General features: G+C 41.1%; 1 protein-coding gene across 1 annotated transcript; it reads right to left on the bottom strand.

The window, feature by feature from the left end:
• Nucleotides 1–281: 281 nt before the first annotated feature.
• Nucleotides 282–6,963, bottom strand: LOC118559391. The gene is made up of 6 exons (XM_036130114.1): nt 6,343–6,963; nt 4,938–5,047; nt 3,575–3,784; nt 2,002–3,075; nt 1,745–1,913; nt 282–971 (listed from the first exon to the last, which is right to left on the bottom strand). Exons 3-4 carry the CDS (start codon nt 3,780–3,782, stop codon nt 2,132–2,134), a joined length of 1,152 nt encoding a protein of 383 aa, XP_035986007.1. The 5' UTR covers nt 3,783–3,784; nt 4,938–5,047; nt 6,343–6,963; the 3' UTR covers nt 282–971; nt 1,745–1,913; nt 2,002–2,131.
• Nucleotides 6,964–23,337: the final 16,374 nt, after the last annotated feature.

Genomic DNA, 23,337 nt, shown 5'->3' with positions numbered 1-23,337 from the left:
AGCACCAGCATTGCTGATTTTATGGTTAATTACTGACTTCGAAGTCATAATGTTGTATAAAACTATGGAAAAAAAAATACAAAGACTACAAATATCACACTTTTTGGCGAAAAATTAACACTGAAACATGAAAGAAATGTTTAGTTAGTGCAAATTGTGAAATTAAAAAGTGCAAATTTACTTGGTAAAATTATCAAATCGATTAGAGCAGCTAAATAATGTGTTACCAGATTTGTCTAATGGTAAAAACATGGAAAAGTATAAGTAAATTTTACATAAAATATTCAAAAACCAAACTTTATTCCATTTTTTCCATTTAATGAAAACTTTTTGGGCTGTACAAACTTCTCACAACCCTGTGAACACTGATTACAAAGAACTTGTAACACATCTTCCAAAAAGCAGCAAGCACTTATATTAGTGCAACAGTTTGAACAGATATGACACAACATTATCACTTCAACCCTGGTGCAGTGTGTTTCAAATGAATAATCCATATCATATGGAATTGGCACATACACAGAAATAAGAACTTTCTAACAAATGTGCTGGGCACCACTGTAAATTTTCTGAAATAGATAACTAAAACTGTTCACGTTTGTCAGGTTTTTTGATTTGTAACTTGTAAATCCTCCACATATTCATTAAGCTGTGACAGTGGTGCAGCATAAAATCTGTTTTATTGTCGTCTGTTATATAGAAAAAAAATGTCTAACATAAATTTGCAAGATTTAACATGAAGATGAAAAATATGAAATCTTACAGTGTAAACCTTAAATACCAATAAAATGCAGTTTTACATAACAACGTTACACATCATATCACATGACTCACAAAGTATGGTCTAAGTCAACTCATGGTCTGCGATGTCAGCGATGAGTGTCAGGACTCTTGGGTTGACCGCAAAGATCTTCCTCCTCTTGCTATGCTCAACTTTTGTTCCTCTCTCCGGATTAATTGAAAAGAAACACCTTGAAGAAAATAAATTTTCTTACATTTAATGTTATGTTTAGAAATGACTTAACAGAAAGATATCATGAGATCCAGCTTTGTGGTGGCTGGATTCAGTGGCAGAGCCAGAGGAATATTTAGTGACAGGCTTTTGTGCCTATCTTGCTTCACAAACAGACTGAAGAACTCTTCTGTCTCCATGGCCATAAAAAATATACAATTTAAACACTGCTCAGCAACACTAAAGAAATTATAAAACATTTTCACAGTTTCTACTGGCATTATTTGTATCATGAAAATTTAGATTTAGTGGACATTCAAATTCTCCATTGTTCATATATGAACAACGCTGCTCCTCCACGTCGAGAGGAGCCAGTTGAGGTGGCTCGGGCATCTGGTCAGGATGCCTCCTGGACGCCTCCCTGGTGAGGTGTTCTGGGCACGTCCCACCGGGAGGAGGCCCAGGGGAAGACCCAGGACACGCTGGAGGGACTATGTCTCCCGGCTGGCCTGGGAACGCCTTGGGATTCCTCCTGAGGAGCTGGCCCAAGTGGCTGGGGAGAGGGACGTCTGGGCCTCCCTACTGAAGCTGCTACCCCCGCGACCCAACCCCGGATAAGCGGAAGAAGACGGACGGATGGATGGATGGATATTTAGATTTAGCAGTTTATTCCCCTCCATTTCAATTGTCTTTTGTATTTATTATATTTCAATAACTAGTAACATTCTGATCTATATTGTGAAAACTTTATCTTGCTGGTAAATATAGACTGTGTGTAAGTATAAGAATTACCTTTGGAGGAACTCCAGTGTTGACCGCAGTTCCACTGGGTAGTGTATATTAAAACAGTAGTAACTGCCAAACATCAGGCAGATGGCACAGGAGAAGGCAGTGATGTGGTCATTGATAATCTTCTGATCAATACTCAACATGAAGCAGTCCGCAGTGAAGCAAGAGGACCCTTTGAATAAAAAACATGAACAAATATATATCACAAAAAGCCCCTTTGTGAACCATTCAACTACTTTGTCAACTTGGTTCAGACATACCACACACAATAAGGCAGGGTGTTGCTGGCACATCCTTCATTTCAACTTCTTCAGCAAGGCTCGTCTTCTCAACATAGTGGAACATATGCTCTTCCTTCTCACCAAAAAAAGCAAGTAGAAGAAGAATCATCTATGTACAACCACTGGACTGACCTTTTTCACTTGCTAACTTGAGGAGAGACTCCAGAACTTGTTTTTCTTTCTGAGCAAAAACAGTTTTAAGGAAGTTGACAATGCGCTCCCCCTTTTTGTCCAGATTGGTGAAGAAGGCTTCCATCAGACTTATGCCAGTAAGTTGCTGGAAGTGTTCTGCCATGCCAGTTTCATGGAACAAAAAAGGCCATTCTTGGCATAGCTTCAGGATGCTTGTACCTTTATTGATGTCCTTTCGTTGCGTGTAATAGGTGGACTTGATAAGTTCTTTCACATCTTCTGCAGCATATTTTTTGTCTTTGAACATCTTTTTCATGTCTTCTTTTTTCTTAAGCTGACTCTCTACAGTCTCAGAAAGGGGCAAAAACTTTGGCGCCCAGTTGACACAGCCATACGTGTCTTGAACACTAGCTTTTTGCTCAGCAGGTATCTCATCAGTGTCATTATCTGATTCTGCCCTGCGTTTAGTTATCTTTGGTGTGTCTTGTCGTTTGACATTTTCAATTCTTGCCTGGAGTTGTTTTACCAGGGAATGATAACCAAGTCCAATAACGTCACCATCAATGACATCCTTAAGTGACTTTGGATACCTGCTCACCATCCTTTCTGCTATTTCAGTAGTGTTGCGTTTGGTTGGATTCTTGCAAATCAGCATAATTTCAGAGACAATAATCCTCACCATTTGTCTTCGAAGTCGTGCACTTGGCCTTTTCTGTCGTTCCAAAGTCTGTATCAGCTCTTCTGGAAGCTTCTGCCATGGTATCTGAAAACTGTCAACCCAGGTTGGCAAAACTGGGGAGCAGCTCAGGGAATGCGATGAAGTAGCAGCAGACGATGGTTGTGAAAGTGAGGCTGCAGATTGAGAGGACTGAACGGACTGTGGAGAGGAGGATGCCCCACCTGAAGTTGAAGCCATTGAGTCTGGAAAGGTACAACACATGAAATTGAAAAACATTAAGTATAAAAGTTTTTGGTAAAGAAAAAAAATGTTTATCAAAACAAGATATTCACAATATGCTTAAATCTCAAAACTGCAATTATCTTGAAATATCTTATCGACTGGTCATATCAAATTAGGTTATACATAAATATATACAAGTACATGTACTTTTTACTATTACAATTTTTCATCTTTTAAATTGTGCTAGTGATATCAAAATTACTTGTGTAAAGTAATGTTAGGGAACTGTTAATGTAGAGTGTTTCCTTTTCTAACAGACTGTTGTGTGTTCCCTGCACAGGAACTACCAGGTGTAAATGAGAAGCTGTACATTGTTGTCCTTGTCAAATAAACAAACATATGAAATATGATTGAAATTTGTCTTTGTTGACCTTTTATTTTCAATTTAGATCTGTAGTTAGGTGTAAAGCACATGTTTTTATGCTAAAGTTACACAAGAATTTATCTCAAAATACTTACTATTTTGGGCCCATGCAGCAACCAGTCTTCTGGCCTGTATGGGCTTCAGCACAGGCAATAAGTCTCCTTCGGTGATATACTGGAAATCATCTGTGGTTGTAGTGCCGAGTTTCTCCAACACATCCTCTAAAGCAGCCAAAACGTCCTGTGAAAGACCAGAAAGCACTGCTCGAATGGCATCACGGATGTCCTTTTGTGTATCCATCATATCTGTTGAAATACAGAACACTAAAAAAGGTTGATCTCTGAACCATTAATATCAAGCCTTTACACTGCCAAAACACTATGCTTTAATGGTACAAACTGATTCCCATCTTTTATGTATGATGATAATGGCCATATGTCAATCAGTTTACTAATGTGTCTGCATTCTAATCTTCTTGTTTCATCTTTTACAAAGTACATGTGGTAGTGTGGAAGAAATTCTCCACGATACACTCTCATCAGAAAATGAAGTGAAGATTCATCCTTCACCAAAGTAAGGATGAGTTCACCAAACTCCAGTGACTCATCATTCCTACTGACTACAAATTGGCCCTTCTTGTACATTATTCCATTATACTGCACATCTGTGGGAGTCATTGTATTTTTTTCAGTGAACCCAAAATGAAGAACTGCACCTTTAACTTCCTCACTGTAAAGTTCTAAATAAAATGGTGAGCCATCTTTTATTTGCAAGGTTGGGAGAGTGACTGTTCCAGCAGAAAGAAAGGCCTGTAACATTTGATGTCTCTCTGAAAGAGTCAAACACAGATTTTTGAAGTTCTTCAGTTGTCTGGCACATCTTTTGAAGTAACTATGTTTGCTCTCAAACCGCATGGTCCAGAGCCTGATGAGTGGACCAAATTTCAGAATCAGCCCTGGATAGTGCTGTAAATAATGATGTTTAGGTCTCAGTGCGTTATCTGGAAACAATACCTTCCTGGTTTCCAAATATTCCTGGATGAGAACATTCAAATATGCAACCTGAGGCTTGGAAATTTGCTGAGCACAAATCAGGTCAATAATATCCTTAAGCTGCAATGTTAACTGCCATATATCATCTTGTGAACCCTGCACCTTATCACCAATTAACAGAGGCAACAGTCTCAAGGAATTCCAGTTTTGTACTGCTTGTCCACTGAGTTTCAGTGCTTTTGGAGTGACAGCACAAGGTTTGGAACAAGCATCTGTTGCTTTGTATTTGAATTGTCTGATGCGCCTGTTCAAAATTGTGTATGTCAGCCATTTCTTTTTGACAATCATGTATTTGAGATAAAGGGCAACATCATATGAGAAGACACCCTCGAAGATGTCATGTCCAAGACAAGGGGGCATGCCTGGTGAACAAACATTGAAGTTCTCTAAAGTATTAAACACTGACCTGAACTTAATCCCCTGTACTTCTGTCACCTCCTCTCTTTCCAGCTGTTCAGTGGCAGATTGATACGTTTCTGGAGTCCGCTCTGGTCCAATGATAGCTGGATTTTCACTCTGAAATTCAGACCGAGTAATCAGACAATATCTGCAGAAGTACTGAGATGTACTGAAATTTTCCATAAAACCCCCGATGCAGTGAGAGCCCAAGTTGTCTCCAGCAATGCAATACAGTGCTCCTTTCACAACTGATTCATCTGCCATAGTTATCCCATTCTCCTCTAGTATTTTCAAGTCAGTCAACAGTTCTGAAAAAACTATGGAATGGCCAAATTCCTTGAAATCCTTCTCTCTACACAACAAGACCAACTGCATATGATCAGTATTTGATCGGACATGGGGTGGCATATTGAGTAGAGAAAAGTAAACAGCCAAGATCTTGTGCTTTTTTTTGCAGATCCCAATGGGTTCACAACTTCAAATGCATCTTGATAGAGAACCAGCTAGAGACAATTTGGGTTTTCTTGAAAAAATACGTTGGACATAAACACCTTACCGTCGTCACAGTCAGAGAGAACATCAGCTTTTGAAACGCCATGAGCCATCATTAGGCCCTTCCAATATTTGGAATCTAACATACCTTTTAACGTATTTAGCACAGAAACATAGTATGCAAATCTATCTTTTCTGTCCTCATCTTTGCCCAACAACACTTTTTTGGGTTCCACATATTTGAACATGTCTTTAAAACACTGGGCTCTAGAATAAGCAGTTCTCATCGGCCCTGTGTGGCAAGCTGAGAACAAGTCCGACTGTTTTACTGTATCACAGATTTTTGCAATGTCTTCATCTGCAAATGAAATTTCTTTAAGAAGCAAGTTCAATCTATTTAAAGAGTATGTCTGTCCCAATTCATGTATATTCTGCATCTCTTCTACAATGTTTTGAATGGTAGATGATGGAAGAAGATGCTTTCCCTGTAGTTTTATGTAAAACATACATACATTTCTAAGATACAAGTCACTGAAATTTGGTCCATCTATGACTGTGTCTTCTGCATCTGGCACACTGGAATCTTTTGTGGTAGCACTTGCAGCACTCTGAGTATCTTCATTACTTGTTTCACAAATCACATTTTCCAAATAATTTTTATGTTTCCTGGAGATGTGAGAGGTAAAGGAAGATTTTACACGAAACACAGAGGTGCACCCTTTCACAGGGCAAGTTACTTGGCGCCCCTCTACTATATGCTCCTTCAAGTGAACAACCAAAGCTTTTATTCCTTCACACTGCCATTTACAAAGTGGAACTGTGCATTTTAATTTCGTTAAACTTGTGTACAGAGCAACTGTTGGCATGCTATTATGATGACGATAGAAGTGTGCTTTTAATGCTGCATAACCAGTACATACCTGCTTGCAACCGGCTGCAACACACTTGAACATACGCCTCGGTTCGTTGCGATGCAGTCTGCAATGGAGAACAAAGGCTTTAACAGATTTAACTGTTTCTGCACACATGTTGCACGAATACATCTTAAATATATTACTTCGATGGATAGCTTACAGCAATGGCGATACAAAAGAGATGTAAGCAACAGCTTTGTGGAGAGGGTAACTTTCCACAACTGCTTTTTTCCTTGTTTCCCCTGAAATTTCTTTTCAACCAACTGAATGCAATTCGCAATGTTTGCAATGTTTTCTGAAGTTTTCCGCAATATTTCCTTACCTGAGAAAGAGAGCCGATCAGATGGAGAAGGTTGGATGATGAAGTCTCTGAACAATCTGAGCGGAATAACTGGACAAAAACGCGAACCACCGAGTGCGACGGGTCCTCAAATGCAGCGCACTGATTGGTCCGTTCAAATCCACCGCTTCCAAAGTACCGCCAGAGCTTCACTTCGCCTGTCCGCACCGACCAGGTGCAGGGGGCCCCTGTTGGGCTATTAATTAAGATTGACTACAGGCTGCCTGTCAGGTCTACAGGCAGGAAAGTTGACTTACATGACTTTTGTTAAACCGAATAAATTATATTACAATTTAGACTACAAATATCTCTAAAACATTGTCAGTGACTGAGTACAGATTATTTTAATTTATTTGTTAATGAAAAAAAATCCAATATTGGCAACAAAATAATTTACAGTACAGAAAATTTCATGGAAAGATATTTAATTTCCATAATTCCATTCAAAAAGTCAAACTTTAATAGATTCCAGATTCAGGACCCATCTTAAGACGATTGCAAGTATTTGTTTATTTTTACATAATTTGGGCTATCAGGAGAATTCATTGCAAAGGTTACACCATAGGCTACTACAATTTTTTTTCCATTTCCACAACAGTATGCATATTGACAGTTTTGAACTGTATACTTTAGATTAATTAAATGTAAAAATTACTATATACACTGCTAGAAGAATTATAGTATATATTTGTAATTGCCACAGCAGGATGCATATTGAACAGTTTCGAACTGTATACTTTATAATTATTGAATGCAAAAACTACGGTATACATTGCTAGAAAAATTACAGTATGTTTCTGTAATTGTCACAACAGTATGCATTTTTAACAGCTACTAACTGTATTATTTAAGAAAGATGAGTGCAAAAACTACAGTATGTACTACTAGAAAAATTACAGCATATTACTGTTAAAAGTATTACAAGATTTTTTTTAACAGCAGGTTAATGTAAATTTTCTGACAAAAAACTGTAAAAATTACATTTTTTGCTAATTATCTTATTTACGGTAATTACTTGTTAAAGAAACAGTCTAAAACTGATTTCCAATTTACGGTCTTAAATTTCCATGGTTTACTGTATTTAACTGTAAAATCTACGGATATTTTTTAGAGTGTATGTGCATGCGTTTGTGAAAGCAACATTGGCTGTATTTGATTTTGCGGTTCGTAAAGACCCCGCTGCGGGTCCTGCTGTAACTCTTTTTCCAAATTCTTCCATCTTTTTCCTCTATCTCATCGTTTCCATCTTTGCTTCCCGCTTATCAGCAGTTCAATCTCTTTGTCAGAGCTCAGTTCGCGGTTTGTTTAAACTGTTGAGTCAGCCAGTCAGCCGTTCCCCTCTGGCCGAGGTACCACCCCCATTAGCGTAAGCGTGGTGACATCATTAGGACCTCCCTTCACGCATCACGCAAAATTGTAGATCATACGTCATCATAGTCGCCATCTTGGGAGAGTGTCGCCTAGCCAGTTAGACCTAGCTGTTGTCAGAGCCTTGCAGCGTCCGTCCGGATTCCCGAAGCGGGTTCCTGCCTCTCAGTGCTGTGACGTCAAATGCCGACGTCTTGAATGTGTGGTTTAAACAACTGAGAGTTGAACTAAGATTCGCTAACCGCTCATTTTAATCCATTTGTTTTTTTTTTGTTTTGTTCTTTTATTTCCCTATATATTTTGCATGTTTAGTTTTAGTAGTGAGTAAGATTTCCAAGGTTGTTGAATCAGAGAATTACTGTAACAGGGAATTGCTTTTGGTTCAATGAAAACAACAACTGCGGAATAGAAATTGTTTTGTGTTCAATCCAATTCACAGTTGCATGGTTATTCAGAATTCAGAGTAACCTCCTATTGGAAGTTAACATCTGATATTAATACAGAGACACTATCATTGGATGGTGATAAGGAATAAGGATTTTAACTCTAATTGCAGTTATATTGGGGTTCTCACAGTCTGCCGGATAAACCCCGTCGGTTAAAATCCGACCACATCATTTATTCCAGCATAAATGAGTTCATAACAGCTAGTTAATTAATGCATTAGTAGTATAAATCATTATAAGCTTCTAGCTAACATCACCACTATTTGAACTATATTTTGTTATGGCGGAATTTTGAGTTGAATGACTTATTACTTAAATTATAATACCAAATTATAATTAATAATAATAATAATAATAATAAGCATATTCAAACAGCTTCTGGCATAACAAAAGAGTAGAGTAGAGAAGAGTCCAACCTTGTGGCTCTGGCTAAGGGAGAATAATTAACAGCTAAACAATAAAATAAAGAAACAGAGACATGAAACGAAACCCAAACACCACAATCACAATCGCATAAAAATTCAGTGTAGATTTTATAAAACAAAACTGTCTACCTTACTCCTGCAACCAATAATGCTTTAATCAAATTCACTTTGCAACTTAAATGCCAGCATTCTTACATCCAGTCTCTTGCAGAGCAAAATACAGATTTAATGTGGGGATTTCACGGTTTATACTTTAAATGCAACTGTAAAATTATGTATGCAAGCATGTATTCATCCCTTGTCAACCGCAATGACGCAGAAAAGTAAATGTACAAGGAGTTCTCCAGGCTTCTAAACCACAGAGAGTATTTCTTATGTATTTGACTATTATTATTATTATTATTATTATTATTATTATTATTATGTAGTTATTATCAGTAAAAGACAGACCAGAAAGCCACTAATGAATAATTTTAACCATAGAAGAACAATTCTGGATAATTTTGTATATATTGTTAATGAGCAAGAGATTATAAACCTGGGTAATATTGTATATAGGTCATGCAGTTTTGTCACTTTCTACCTTAAACATATTTTTTACATCCTAGAGTACCAAATATTTATAATGTAATAGTAATAGTAATAGTAATATCATCTTTATTGTCATTGAAACATACATTGAAACATACATTACAACAAAATGTGTTCTCTGCTTTTAACACATCCGCTTGGGGAGCAGTGGGCTGCCATGTGTGGCGCCCGGGGAGTAATCGGGGGTTAAGGGTCTTGCTCAGGGACCCAGAGTGCAGGCGCTGGGGATCGAACTGGGTACTTGCATCCTTTTCTGAGTGCAAGCACGCTGCTCTAACCACTAGTCCAACACTCCCCGCAATGGCTCCGTGACATAACAAATGAATGTCATAAAGGCTGTTGGTATCAGCAATATTCAGTCTATGGACTTCAAACTGTACACAGAAATCTGGTTTCCTGGCATTTCCTTTTTACTTTACTGGGCAAGACCTGGAGGCATATTAAAACCTAGTTCCCTGGTTGGACTTGAAAGCTGGATGTATCAGCAAATTCCAGGTTCTAAGATCTCAACTGAAGATTCTGGCTTTGTGTACAACTATTGTATTGTAACCATGTCATCATGATGATCTCAGCATTGACTCCAATCACTTCTGTAACCTTTTTAGATTCATCAAGCAAGTGCATTTGCCATCTATTACATCAGATGAGGACTCTCTGTTAACTTAATTGCCTCAATAAATCTCAATGTGTTTCCACCAATGATACTTTCAGCATTGCAATTGACTTTGGTTTCTAGTATTGTAACCAATTGTTGGGGAGAAGGTCATGGGATTTCCTTCTGCAAATTCAGCAGTTTTTGGGACTTATGTGATATAAATTTCCTTTTATATTTTCCATATACTATTTGGCTGAATAGTTTGAAACCCAGTTAAGTTATGAAATACCAGTATTCTAATCTGATCCAACCTTATCCAAATGCATAGTATTCAATTCAATTTCAATTCAATTCAATTTTATTTATATAGCGCCAAATCATGAAACATGTCATCTCAAGGCACTGTACAAAGTCAAGTTCAATCATATTATACAGATTGGGTCAGATTATACAGATTGGTCAAAAATGTCCTATATAAGGAAACCAGTTGATTGCATCAAAGTCCCGATCTGCAGCATTCACTCCTAGGGAAGCGTAAAGCCACAGGGAGAGTTGTCTGCATTGTACATTGCTTTGCTGCAATCCCTCATACTGAGCAAGCATGAAGCGACAGTGGGAAGAAAAACTCCCCATTAATGGAAAGGAAAACCTCCGGCAGAACCGGGCTCAGTATGAACGGTCATCTGCCTCGAAAGACTGGGGGTTACAGAAGACAGAGCAGAGACACAACAAGAGAGACAAAAAAGCACAGAAGCACACATTGACCCAGTAATCTGTTCTACGTTAGATGGTAATAGCGGGTGAGCCGTCTTCTCTGGATGATGTCACAGTTAACAGAACGCCAGACCAGGTGTACCTACTATGAAGATAAAAGAGAGAGAACAGAAAGTTAAAGCAGAAATGACAACACATAATGCATAATTGAAGAACAGTAGAACTCTATAGAGTGAGAAAATTAGATCCTGATATCCTCCAGTAGCCTAAGCCTATAGCAGTAAAACTATAAAGGTAGCTCAGAGTAACATGAGCCACTCTAGTTATAAGTTTTGTCAAAAAGGAAAGTTTTAAGATTAGTCTTAAAAGTAGACAGGGTGTCTGCCTCACGGACCAAAACTGGGAGTTGGTTCGACAGGAGAGGAGCCTGATAGCTAAAGGATCTGCCTCCCATTCTACTTTTAGAGACTCTAGGAACCACCAGCAGACCTGCAGTCTGAGAGCGAAGTGCTCTGTTAGGAGCATACGGGGTAATCAGAGCTCTGATATATGATGGAGCTTGATTATTAAGGGCTTTATACGTTAGAAGAAGAATTTTAAATTCTATTCTTGATTTAACAGGAAGCCAATGAAGGGAAGCTAAAATTGGAGAAATATGATCCCGCCTGTTGATCTTCATCAGAACTCTTGCTGCAGCATTTTGGATCAGCTGAAGACTTTGAACTGCATTTTGTGGACTTCCTGATAGTAAAGAATTACAATAGTCCAGCCTTTAAGTAACAAATGCATGGACCAGTTTTTCAGCATCACTCCAGGACAGAATGTTTCTAATTTTGGCGATATTCCGGAGGTGAAAAAAGGAAACTCTGGAAACCTGTTTAATATGGGATTTAAATGACATGTCTTGGTTAAAAAATAACACCAAGATTTTTTACTTTATTACCAGAGGCCAAGCTAATGCCACCCAGATTAAGTGATTGGTTAAGAAGTTTATTTTTTGAGGACTCTGGCCCAAAGATTACAACTTCGGTCTTGTCAGAATTTAGATGCAGGAAATTTAAAGTCATCCAGCTTTTGATGTCATCAAGACATGACTGCAGTCGAAGTAATTGATTGGGTTCATCAGGATTTATGGATGAATATAGCTGAGTATCATCAGCATAACAGTGGAAATTAATCCCATGCTGTCTGATAATTTTGCCGATCGGAAGCATATATATAGTAAAGAGAATTGGTCCAAAGACTGAACCCTGTGGTACTCCACAGGTGACCCTAGAGTTTGAGGAAGATTTATTATTAACATGAACAAACTGGAATCTGTTCGATAGATAAGACTTAAAGCAGCCTAATGCTTTCCCCTTAATCCCTACAGTATGTTCAAGTCTTTGTAGGAGAATATTGTGATCAACTGTATCAAATGCATCACTGAGATCTAACAGGGCAAGTACAGACACAAGTCCATTATCTGAGGCCATGAGAATATCATTAGTGACCTTCACTAGAGCTCTTTCAGTGCTATGATGAGCTCTGAAGCCTGACTGAAACTCCTCAAGTAGGTCATTGCTTTGTAAATGTTCACAAAGTTGATTAGCAACTACTTTCTCAATAATTTTAGATAAGAAAAGAAGATTAGATATAGGTCTGTAGTTTACTAACTCATCTTGACCAAGAGAAGGTTTCTTAAGTAAAGGTTTAATAACAGCTACTTTAAAAACCTGTGGTACATATCCATTTACTAAGGATAGATTAATCATGTCTAAAATAGTGCCACTGATCAAAGGGAATATGTACTTAAACATCTTGGTTGGGATTGGGTCTAACATACAGGTAAAAGGTTTAGATGAAGCTAAAATTTTAGATAGCTCAGAAAGCTCTACTGCTTCTAAACAGTTCAAACACTGCGCAGGTTCTAAAGATTTCTCCAATGCTGCCTCACTTACTGAGGACGAGGTAATCATGTTTGGGAGGGTGCCAATTATTTTATTTTTAATGACATCAATTTTATTTTTGAAGAATCCCATAAAATCATTACTACTAAGAGCTAAGGGAATGGATGGATCAACAGAGCTGTGGCTCTGGGTAAGTTTGGCAACTGTACTAAAAAGAAATCTAGGATTATTTTTATTCTCTTCAATTAATGATGAAAAATATGCTGCTCTAACTCTGCGAAGGGTCTTGTTATACAACAATAGACTGTCCCTCCAGATTAGGTAGGATTTCTCTTGGTGTGTAGAGCGCCATTTTCTCTTCAATTTCCTAACATTGTGCTTCAAGGCAAGGCAAGGCAAGGCAAATTTATTTATATAGCACAATTCAGTACAAAGACAATGCAAAGTGCTTTACATGATTAAAACATAGCAAAATAAAACAGAATAAGAGCAAGTAGGAATAAAATATAGATAGAAAATAGAACAAAAAAGTGGTGATTCAGTTAACTAGGACAGTTGAAGGCAATTTTAAACAAATGTGTTTTTAATCTTGATTTAAAAGAACTCAGGCTTTCCGCACTTTTACAGTTTTCTGGAAGTTTGTTCCAGATAATTGGAGCATAGGAACTAAAAGCTGCTTCTCCATGTTTGGTTCTGGTTCTAGGTATGCAGAGCAGGCTGGAGTCAGAAGACCTGAGTGGTCTGGATGGTTTATACGCTGATAACAAGTCTGTGATATATTTAGGAGCTAAGCCATTTAAGGATTTATAGACTAACAGAAGTATTTTAAAGTCTATTCTCTGAGATACAGGGAGCCAGTGTAAGGACTTTAGAACTGGGGTGATGTGCTCTACTTTCTTAGTCTTAGTGAGGACGCGGGCAGCAGCGTTCTGGATCAGCTGCAGCTGTCTGATCCACTTTTTAGGCAGACCTGTGAAAACACCGTTGCAGTAATCAATTCGACTAAAAATAAACGCATGGATTAGTTTTTCTAGATCCTGCTGAGTCATTAGTCCTTTAATCCTGGAAATGTTCCTCAGGTGATAGAAAGCCGACCTTGTAACTGTCTTTAGATGCTTTTGAAGGTTCAGGTCTGAGTCCATCACTACACCCAGGTTTCGGGCCTGATTTGTGGTTTTTAGCTGAAGCGACTGAAGCTGTGTGCTAACTTTTGATCTTTCCTCTATTGGTCCAAATATTATTACTTCAGTTTTGTTTTTATTCAATTGGAGAAAATTTTGGCACATCCACGTATTGATTTCTTCTAGGCATTTACTCAGTGCCTGAATTGGTTCATAGTCACCTGGTGACATGGTGATGTAGAGCTGTGTGTCGTCTGCATAGTTATGGTAGCTGATGTTGTTATTTTTTATTATCTGGGCTAGAGGGAGCATGTAGATATTGAATAGGAGGGGACCCAGAATGGACCCTTGGGGAACCCCAAATGGGATTTTTGTCATCTCTGATGTAAAGTTACCTACTGATACAAAAAAGTCTCTGTCCTTTAAGTAGGATTTAAACCAGTTGAGTGCTGTACCAGAGAGGCCGACCCAGTTCTCCAGGCGTTCTAACAGAATGGAGTGATCGACAGTATCAAATGCTGCACTAAGGTCCAATAGTACCAGCACGGTGGTTCTTCCACAGTCTGTATTTATATGGATGTCATTAAACACCTTGATAAGGGCGGTCTCTGTACTGTGGTGAGCACGGAAACCTGACTGGAAAACGTCAAAGCAGCTGGTCGTTGTTAAGAAGGTGTTTAATTGTTGAAACACAGCTTTTTCAATAATCTTACTGATAAAGGGGAGGTTTGAGATGGGCCTGTAGTTCTGGAGTAGAAGTTTGTCTAAATTATTCTTTTTCAGCAGTGGTTTGATAATTGCTGTTTTTAGGGACTGGGGGAAAACACCTGACAGAAGGGACGTGTTTATTATCTGGGTCAAATCAGACGCTATGACAGGTAAAACTTTTTTAAAGAAAGCTGTGGGTAGAACATCAAGACAGCATGAAGAGGAACTTAGCTGCTGAATGATCTGCTCTAAGCTTTTGTAGTTTATTTGGCTGAATTGGGACATTTTGTCAGGATAAGTTCCAGCTGAGTACGGCTTTGGTTCTGGAGCTGGTGTGGAAGTACAAACTGATCCTCTTATTTTTAGGATTTTCTCAGTAAAGAAGTTAGCAAATTCATTGCAGGCCCTGGTGGAGTGGAGTTCTGAAGCCACGGACACAGGAGGATTTGTTAACCTGTCGACTGTGGAAAATAAGACACGAGCATTATTAATGTTTTTCTTAATGATCTCAGAGAAGAAAGATTCTCTTGCATTTTTCAATTGTAAGTTATATCTGTTAAGTCTCTCTTTATAGATGTCATAGTGAACCTGGAGTGTATTCTTTCTCCACCTGCGTTCAGCTTTTCGACATTCCCTCTTTTCACTTCTAACTGATGGAGCATTTCTCCAAGGAGATTTTTTCTTCCCGTAAACAACTTTCACTTTAACTGGAGCAATGCAGTCAATGATGTCTGAGACTTTAGACTGAAAGTTATCTACTAGCTCATCTACTGAGTTGCAGCCCAAGGTTGAAGTAGCAGAGTAAGCTTGAATAAAAGTTTCAGTGGCATTGTCCTTAAAGGTGCGTTTTCTTACGATGTCCCTTTGGCTAAATGAGTCACTGGTAATGATACATTCAAAGGTAACGGAGAAGTGATCGGATAAGGCAACATCAGTTACATTGACCTGTGAAATGTTTAGACCTTTAGTGATGATTAAGTCTAAAATATGCCCCTGCTTGTGTGTTGGCTGTTTAACATTCTGAGTTAAACCAAAGTTTCTAAGTGTGTCACACAGTTCTTTTGCACTTCTGTCTTCAGGGTTGTCAACGTGAAAGTTGAAGTCTCCCACAATAATTAAACAGTCATAATCAACACATATCACAGACAAGAGGTCACTAAAATCCTTAAAAAAGTTTGATGTGGACTTAGGAGGCCTGTAAACATTCAGAAACATAGTTCGTACCGGGCTCTTTACCTTGAGAGCCAAATGTTCAAAAGAGTCAAAATTTCCCAAAAACACCTTTTTACACTTTAGTGAATCATTAAACAATGTTGCTACTCCTCCACCTTTCCTTTGCTGTCTGCTCTCACAAAGGAAATTGTAGTTTGGAGGTGTTGACTCCAGCAGTATTACTTCTTCATTAGATTCATGTAACCATGTTTCTGTTAAAAACATAACATCAAGATTGTTGTCAATGATAAAGTCATTAATTAAAAGGGATTTTCCTGACAGAGATCTAATGTTTAATAAACCTAGTTTATATGATTTGGTGGTTGATGATGTCTCTGTGGCAGGTTGCATCTGACAGTTAATGACTTTCAAGTATTTGTTCCTGTTTATCCTTTTGTTTTTCTTTTTTCTGCCACGAATCATCACAGATATTCCGTAATTCCCGGGAAAAGACCCAAGCTGATTCTTGAAACTGTCTTGTCTGATAAACGTGCAGCGAGGGCCCGCTGTGTATCACAGCGAAGTAATCTGAAGGTCTTGAGGACAGGCATGTTCCGTGAACGTAGAGGAGGATCTGGGGCTCTGCGGCCTTTGGAAGATGCTGGTTTAGTCACAGAGCTGTGGCTATATGGAGAGGATGTCATCTGTAGGCCAATCTTAAATACTTTGTTCATGTTGGGAGAAAATTCCAGAAAAGGAACCTCTGGGCTTTGTGGAGAGGAAGGCGAGGCGGGTGTAGTCCGGACCGGTGTTCGTGACGATGGATTTTCTTGGTCCTCTCTTTGTCCTGCTAAGATCTGGGATGAATCCTCCTGTAGCTCTGAGAAAGCCTCTTTCTGTGTCATCTTTCTGGCCATGTTTATCTTGGCTTGTTTGGGCTGCACTGGGCTTATCTTTTGTTTAGACACTGGATGTACATTGTTTTGGGACAAAGCTGATGACAAATGGTTCACAGAATAGAAGATGTTTGAAATCAGCCGTTTTGCACCTGACCTATTTAGAGAGAAGCCATCTCTGTTGAACAGATGTCTTCTTTCCCAGAAGATGTTAAAGTTGTCTATGAAGGTTACAGTTGTTTCTTTGCATGTTTTTTCCAGCCATTTGTTTAGCATCAGAATTCGGGAAAAAATCTCGTCTCCACAAGCCACGGGCGGGAAAGGGCCGCTCAGAAGCACCTTGACATTTTTGCCATGAACTAAGTTCAACAGACGAATGTAATCCTCTTTCAATACTTCTGATTTTCTTATCCGGGTGACGTCGCCCAGGGCTTCAGCTTGTATTATTATGAGTTTTTCCAAGGTCGGGCGCTCTTTCAAGATCCTTGGAAGGATGTCTAATAAATCAGACACCAGGCCATAGTTTGAGTCGACCTCTGTGTTTTTCTTGTTACAGAAATGTTTAATCCCACATACAGACCCACTGCATAAAATCAGGGTCCTTGGCCCCGTGGCATGTCTTTTCTCTGATGTATTAGAGCGAAAGTCGTTGACGTACCTCTGAGTGTTGTCATGATTCTCCTGGGTCACATTTTGGAGCGGAGCGAATCTGTTTCGTAAAGGAATTCCAGCATTTCCAGCAGGTTTACTCCTATCATTTGTTGTGGGAACAGTCCGCTGTTGTTTCACTTGTCCTGGGACATCTCTCTGTAGTCTCGGCCAGTTTTCTTTGTCTAGGCGTGGGGTTCGTTGATCCTTTGGTCTTGCACCCAGAGTGGTCCAGGGATTCTTGTTTTCCTCAGGGATCTGTTTGTTCAGAGAGTTGCTGGGCTGGTGGTCCCCGTTTGGAGTCGCAGGCAGGGTTGTTTCATTTCCATACGCGCCGTTTACATCATAATTCAGTTCGAGTCGGCATATCTTCTGTTCTATAACGGCGATCTTTTGTAGAAGCGTGTCAAGGTCCACTGTGGTGAAGGTAGGCATCTTTGCAAAATCAAAATCAAAAATAAATAAAAAGAAAATAAATAAAAATAACTAAATCCAACTTTCCGTGGTTTTGGCAAAGAGATAAAAAGGAGATAAAAAGTAAAACGCAGGAAAATGCAAGCAAGCAGGGAGCAGAGAAAAAAGCGTCCGAGCAGGCAGAGAGGCGGAGCAAAAGGAACGCAGCTCTGAATTAAACCAGGGAGCCAGCTTCCTGTGAATAATCACCTTCTTTATCATGGAAGCTACATTGTCTAATGCAGAACGCAATGAGGAAGTCACATTGTTAGCAAAGGTATCGATTTGTGAATGGGAAGAAACAACATTGCTGCCATCTACAGGGCATTTCTGCAATACTGAGGATATTAAAAGGGGGACAGACTCTTTAAGTTTTGATACAGCATTATCCGATAAAGATCTACTATAATGGAACCATCTTTTGGGGGTGGAGAACTCAGTTAGATTAAACTCAAATGTTATTAAAAAATTATCAGACAGGACAGGGTTGTGAGAGAATACTGTTAATTCTTCACAATCAATGCCATATTTCAGAACAAGGTCTAAAGTATGGAGCCAAGAGTGCGTCGGTTTATGCACATTTTGAGCAAAACCAATTGAATCTAGGATAGTTATAAAGGCTACACTAAGGTTATCACATTCAGTGTCAACATGAATGTTAAAATCACCCACTATAATAACCTTATCAGTATTTAACACCAAATCAGATAAGAAATCTGACAACTGATCCAAAAACTGAGTGTAAGGGCCTTCAGTAAAGTTTTTTTCTTTCAATCAAGCACATATCCGTTTGTTTCGCTTATGTCACAGTGTGGTCACAAATTCAGAAACACCATCTGGCCATGAACATGCTTCTTCGGTTCTCGACAGAGACATCCTCCTGCTCTCTACAGTCACAGATACTAAACTACTTTTCCAACAAGCCACTCACACACCCATCATATCTAGCTGTCCTAATATCCATGCCTCAACCCCTCCACTGTCCAGCCCCATCTCGGTGAGACAAGGCCATTATCAAGATGTTTTCATCAGAGTGGTTCTCCTGATTGAATCCCAGCAGAGCTTTCAGCAGGAAAAGAGGCTTTGAGAGCCTTGTTTAGTCCATCTGTCACCCATATTCTAACTACAGTAACCATGTGCTAGGGCATGTGTAATGTGTTGGAATATATTCATCATAATTTCCAGCTTACTCATCATGCACACATGCATTATCCTACTTTCAGGTAAAAATGTTTGTATACTCCTTGAATCTCTAGTAGTTCACCATGGTTCCATACAAAGGCCTATGTCCTGTTGGTTTATTATATTTTATTTCTTTTTAAAAAAATGTGTACTTTGTTAGTAAAATAGATGCATTTCCATGATAAGAAAGCAGGAGAAAAGAAAGAAAAAAGTTAAAAAAAAACAGTGTGAAAAGGTTGTTTATATTATGTGTATGTTATGGATGTGTAGTTACAAGAATGGCCTGAATGTTTTGTCTCGAGTGTTTACACCCTGCATTTGTAATTAAAGTAACAGGCACACCCACAAACTCTTTTTAGGCTAAAAAAGGTCAGCGTAAACACTATCAGGATGAATGCTTGTCTGGATTTTTAACAATGAGGCATGGGTGTTTAAAAAGATTTATTTGAATGATCAAGGTCTTGGGATTTTGGATGGATTAAAAACTGATCAAATCTGATTAATGATGGTATTTTTTATGTTTTGGGAATAAATTAGTCAAAAGTTTTGCAGCATTTTGCCATTCCTTTCTGTGTATGCCATTTGAGAGACACTTGAGGCACTTCTGTCTTCCCCCTTTTGCATAAACTAGGTTGCTGTAAATATGAATATCCACAGAAGCAAGGAATCAACACAAAAATGCTCTTACCTTAAGTACATGTAGAAGTGCCTCACAGCTGTTTCCAAGCTCTTTCAGTGGTAAAGTTGGTGAGGGGAAAGAGGAGGAAGTGCACTGAAGAGGGCGAGAGTGAAGTCCACTAATGAATATAAATATCAAGAGAGTGGTGTTATTATGGTGTACATAACAACAGATTTGCATATGGGACAGCAACTTACCATCACGGACATCCATGGGGAAAGAGGGTTTAAGGGCTGTATTCCAAACCCACACAACTGTGCCTTGGCACAAAGGTCTGCCCATCTTCCTTTCATTTCCTCAATGTATGTGCTGTTGGTGCCACCCACCATGCGCCGTAGCTCATCCATTGCCTTAGAGAGGATTGTGCAGTCATTCAACCATTAACAAGGCATCAAAATTCTGAATTGACACATAGTGATTCAAAACAGGTATGACATATTTGGAAACGCTGTCATACTGTGAGAAGAACGACCCTGAATCGGGGCAACCACAGAGACAGTTCGTAAGGTTTATGAAAAAGTTTATTGAGGAGGATTCTGTAACGGTGCTGGGCTGGATAGTCCTGGGTTCTGCTGGGAAGGATAAGGGCAGAGGTGAATAGTTGGTCAATGAAGTGAGATAAGGTGGAGAATGCAGCACTCACGGGGTTTGGGGTTGTCTCGGGCTTTGGGAGGGTGGTGTCCTGGGTCCTGATGTGTACTGCAAATCTCTCCTTTCTGATGCTGGTGCGTTGGAGGGTGGACAGGCAGGTAATTCCTGGAGCAGGGGCTGTGACTGACAGGTGACTTGAGGAATCCGAAAGTCGACGGAGGTCCAGGCTTGAAGGTTCGGTTGCTTGGGTGGTTCTTAGGAGGAAAAATACAAAAAGACAGAGTTAGATCTGGCTCGGAACGCTTTTGGTCAAAAGACAATTTGGTCAAGTACAGAGGGACCTGGAGGGGTGTGGTTGGGAGGAATGGCCCACCTGATCTGAACTCGAGTGGTGTTTTGTTTTTGGACTTCAATGCTCGTCATGGATTGTCCATCACAAACACCATGTTCAAGCATAAGAGTGTCCATATGTGCTCTTGGCACCAGGACACCCTAGGTCGCAGTTCAATGATCAACTTTGTTGTCGTTTCATCTGATCTGCGGCCGTATGTCTTGGACACTCGGGTAAGGAGAGGGGCGGAGCTCTCCACCGACCACTACCTGGTGGTGAGTTGGCTCCGAAGGCGGGGGAGGAAGCCGGTCCAACCGGGCAGGCCCAAACGCACTGTGAGGGTTTGCTGGGAACATCTGGCAGAGTCCCCTGTGAGGCGGAACTTTAACTCCCACCTTCGGGAGAAGTTTAAACACGTCCCGAGGGAGGCGGGGGACATTGAGTCTGAATGGACCATGTTCCACGCCTCTATTGTTGAGGCGGCTATTCGGAGCTGTGGCCGCAAGGTTGTCGGTGCATGTCGCACCTAACCCTAACCCTCGAACCCGCTGGTGGACACCAGCGGTGAGGGAAGCCGTCAAGCTGAAGAAGGAGTCCTACCGGGCTTTTTTGGCCTGTGGGACTCCGGAAGCAGCTGATGTGTACCGGCAGTCAAAGCGGCAGGCGGCTTGGCTGGTCGCCGAGGCAAAAACTCGGGAGTGGGAAGAGTTCGGAGAGGCCATGGAGAAAGACTTCCGTACGGCTTTGAAGCGATTCTGGTCCACTGTCCGGCGTCTCAGGAGGGGGAAGCAGTGCAGTACCAACACTGTTTATAGTGGGGGTGGTGTGCTGCTGACCTCAACTCGGGACGTCGTGCGTCGGTGGGCGGAATACTTCGAAGACCTCCTTAATCCCACCAACACGTCTTCCATTGAGGAAGCAGAGCCTGAGGACTCTGGGTCGGGTTCTCCCATCTCTGGTGCAGAGGTTGCCGCGGTTGTTAAAAAGCTCCTCGGTGGCAATGCCCCGGGGGTGGATGAGATTCGCCCTGAGTACCTTAAGGCTCTGGATGTTGTGGGGCTGTGTTGGTTAACGCGGCTCTGCAGCATTGCGTGGACATCGGGGGCAGTTCCCCTGGATTGGCAGACTGGGGTGGTGGTCCCCCTATTTAAAAAGGGGGACCGGAGGGTGTGTTCCAACTACAGAGGAATCACACTCTTAAGCCTCCCTGGTAAGGTCTATTCAGGGGTTCTGGAAAGGAGGGTCCGTCGGATAGTCGAATCTCGGATTCAGGAAGAGCAGTGTGGTTTTCGTCCTGGCCGTGGAACACTGGACCAGCTCTATACCCTCAGCAGGATTCTGGAGGGGGCATGGGAGTTTGCCCAACCAGTCTACATGTGCTTTGTGGATCTGGAGAAGGCATTCGACCGTGTCCCCCGGGGGATCCTGTGGGGGGTACTCCGGGAGTATGGAGTACCGGACCCTTTAATAAGGGCTGTCAGGTCTCTGTACGATCGGTGTCAGAGTCTGGTCCGCATTGCCGGCAGTAAGTCGGACTCGTTTCCGGTGACAGTTGGACTCCACCAAGGTTGCCCTTTGTCACCGATTCTGTTCATAACTTTTATGGACAGAATTTCTAGGCGCAGCCAAGGTGTTGAGGGGATCCGTTTTGGTGGCCATAGGATTGCGTCTCTGCTATTCGTGGATGACGTGGTCCTATTGGCTTCATCAGGGCGTGATCTACAGCTCTCACTGGAGCAGTTCGCAGCCGAGTGCGAAGCGGCCGAGATGAAAATCAGTGCCTCCAAATCCGAGACCATGGTCTTGAACCGGAAAAGGGTAGAGAGCCTTCTCCGGGTTGGGGAGGATGTGCTGCCCCTAGTGGAGGAGTTCAAGTATCTTGGGGTCTTGTTCACGAATGAGGGGAAGATGGAGAGGGAGATCGACAGGCGGATTGGTGCAGCGTCTGCTGTGAAGAGGGCGCTGTACTGATCCGTTGTGGTGAAGAGAGAGCTGAGCCAAAAGGCGAAGCTCTCGATTTACCGGTCGATCTACGTTCCTACCCTCATCTATGGTCACGAGCTTTGGGTCGTGACCGAAAGAACGAGATCCCAGATACAAGCGGCTGAAATGAGTTTTCTCCGTAGTGTGTCTGGGCTCTCCCTTAGAGATAGGGTGAGGAGCTCAGTCATCCGGGGAGGACTCAGAGTAGAGCTGCTGCTCCTCCACGTCCAGAGGAGCCAGTTGAGGTGGCTCTGGCATCTGGTCAGGATGCCTCCTGGACGCCTCCCTGGAGAGGTGTTCCGGGCACGTCCCACCGGGAGGAGGCCCAGGGGAAGACCCAGGACACGCTGGAGGGACTATGTCTCCCGGCTGGCCTGGGAACGCCTTGGGATTCCTCCTGAGGAGCTGGCCCAAGTGGCTGGGGAGAGGGACGTCTGGGCCTCCCTACTGAAGCTGCTACCCCCGCGACCCGACCCCGGATAAGCGGAAGAAGACGGACGGATGGACGGACCACGCTGGTAGCGAGAAAGAACTGACGCCCTGCTCCTGGTCTCAGCTCCTTAAGAAGGCACCTAATTAGCTGGGACGCGAAACACCTGCCCGTCACACCCTGCAGAGAAGAGAGAGACAGACCAGGCCCGAACCAGGACCAGCAGACACACGCATCAAATATTTGTCTTCTTCCCTCGTAACATCGGGATCAATGAAAGCCCGTGTGGTCTCAGACTCAATGTCCAAAATTTGAGCAACATTGTTTTGATTGGATTTGCATTGGGCTTGTTGTAGATGTTGCTCAAAGTTTTGTAGTGCCTAGCCTGTATCTTCAGAAATTATAAAAAAGAGCTGTTATATTTCAAAGGAAAAAGCACAGGAAATGAAGTATTTCATT

This window comes from Fundulus heteroclitus, unplaced genomic scaffold (genome assembly GCF_011125445.2).
Source record: "Fundulus heteroclitus isolate FHET01 unplaced genomic scaffold, MU-UCD_Fhet_4.1 scaffold_28, whole genome shotgun sequence".
Taxonomy (NCBI): Eukaryota; Metazoa; Chordata; class Actinopteri; order Cyprinodontiformes; family Fundulidae; genus Fundulus; species Fundulus heteroclitus.
The sequence above is the reverse complement of the archived record's forward strand: the minus strand, read 5'-3'. Positions and strand labels throughout refer to the sequence as shown.

Excerpts from the sequence above, each read along its gene's own strand:
- LOC118559391 (XM_036130114.1), bottom strand. The coding sequence starts at position 3,782 with ATGATGGATACACAAAAGGACATCCGTGATGCCATTCGAGCAGTGCTT. Across the intron at positions 3,076-3,574 it reads TGCTGCATGGGCCCAAAATA|ACTCAATGGCTTCAACTTCA; the intron begins GTAAGTATTTTG and ends GTACCTTTCCAG.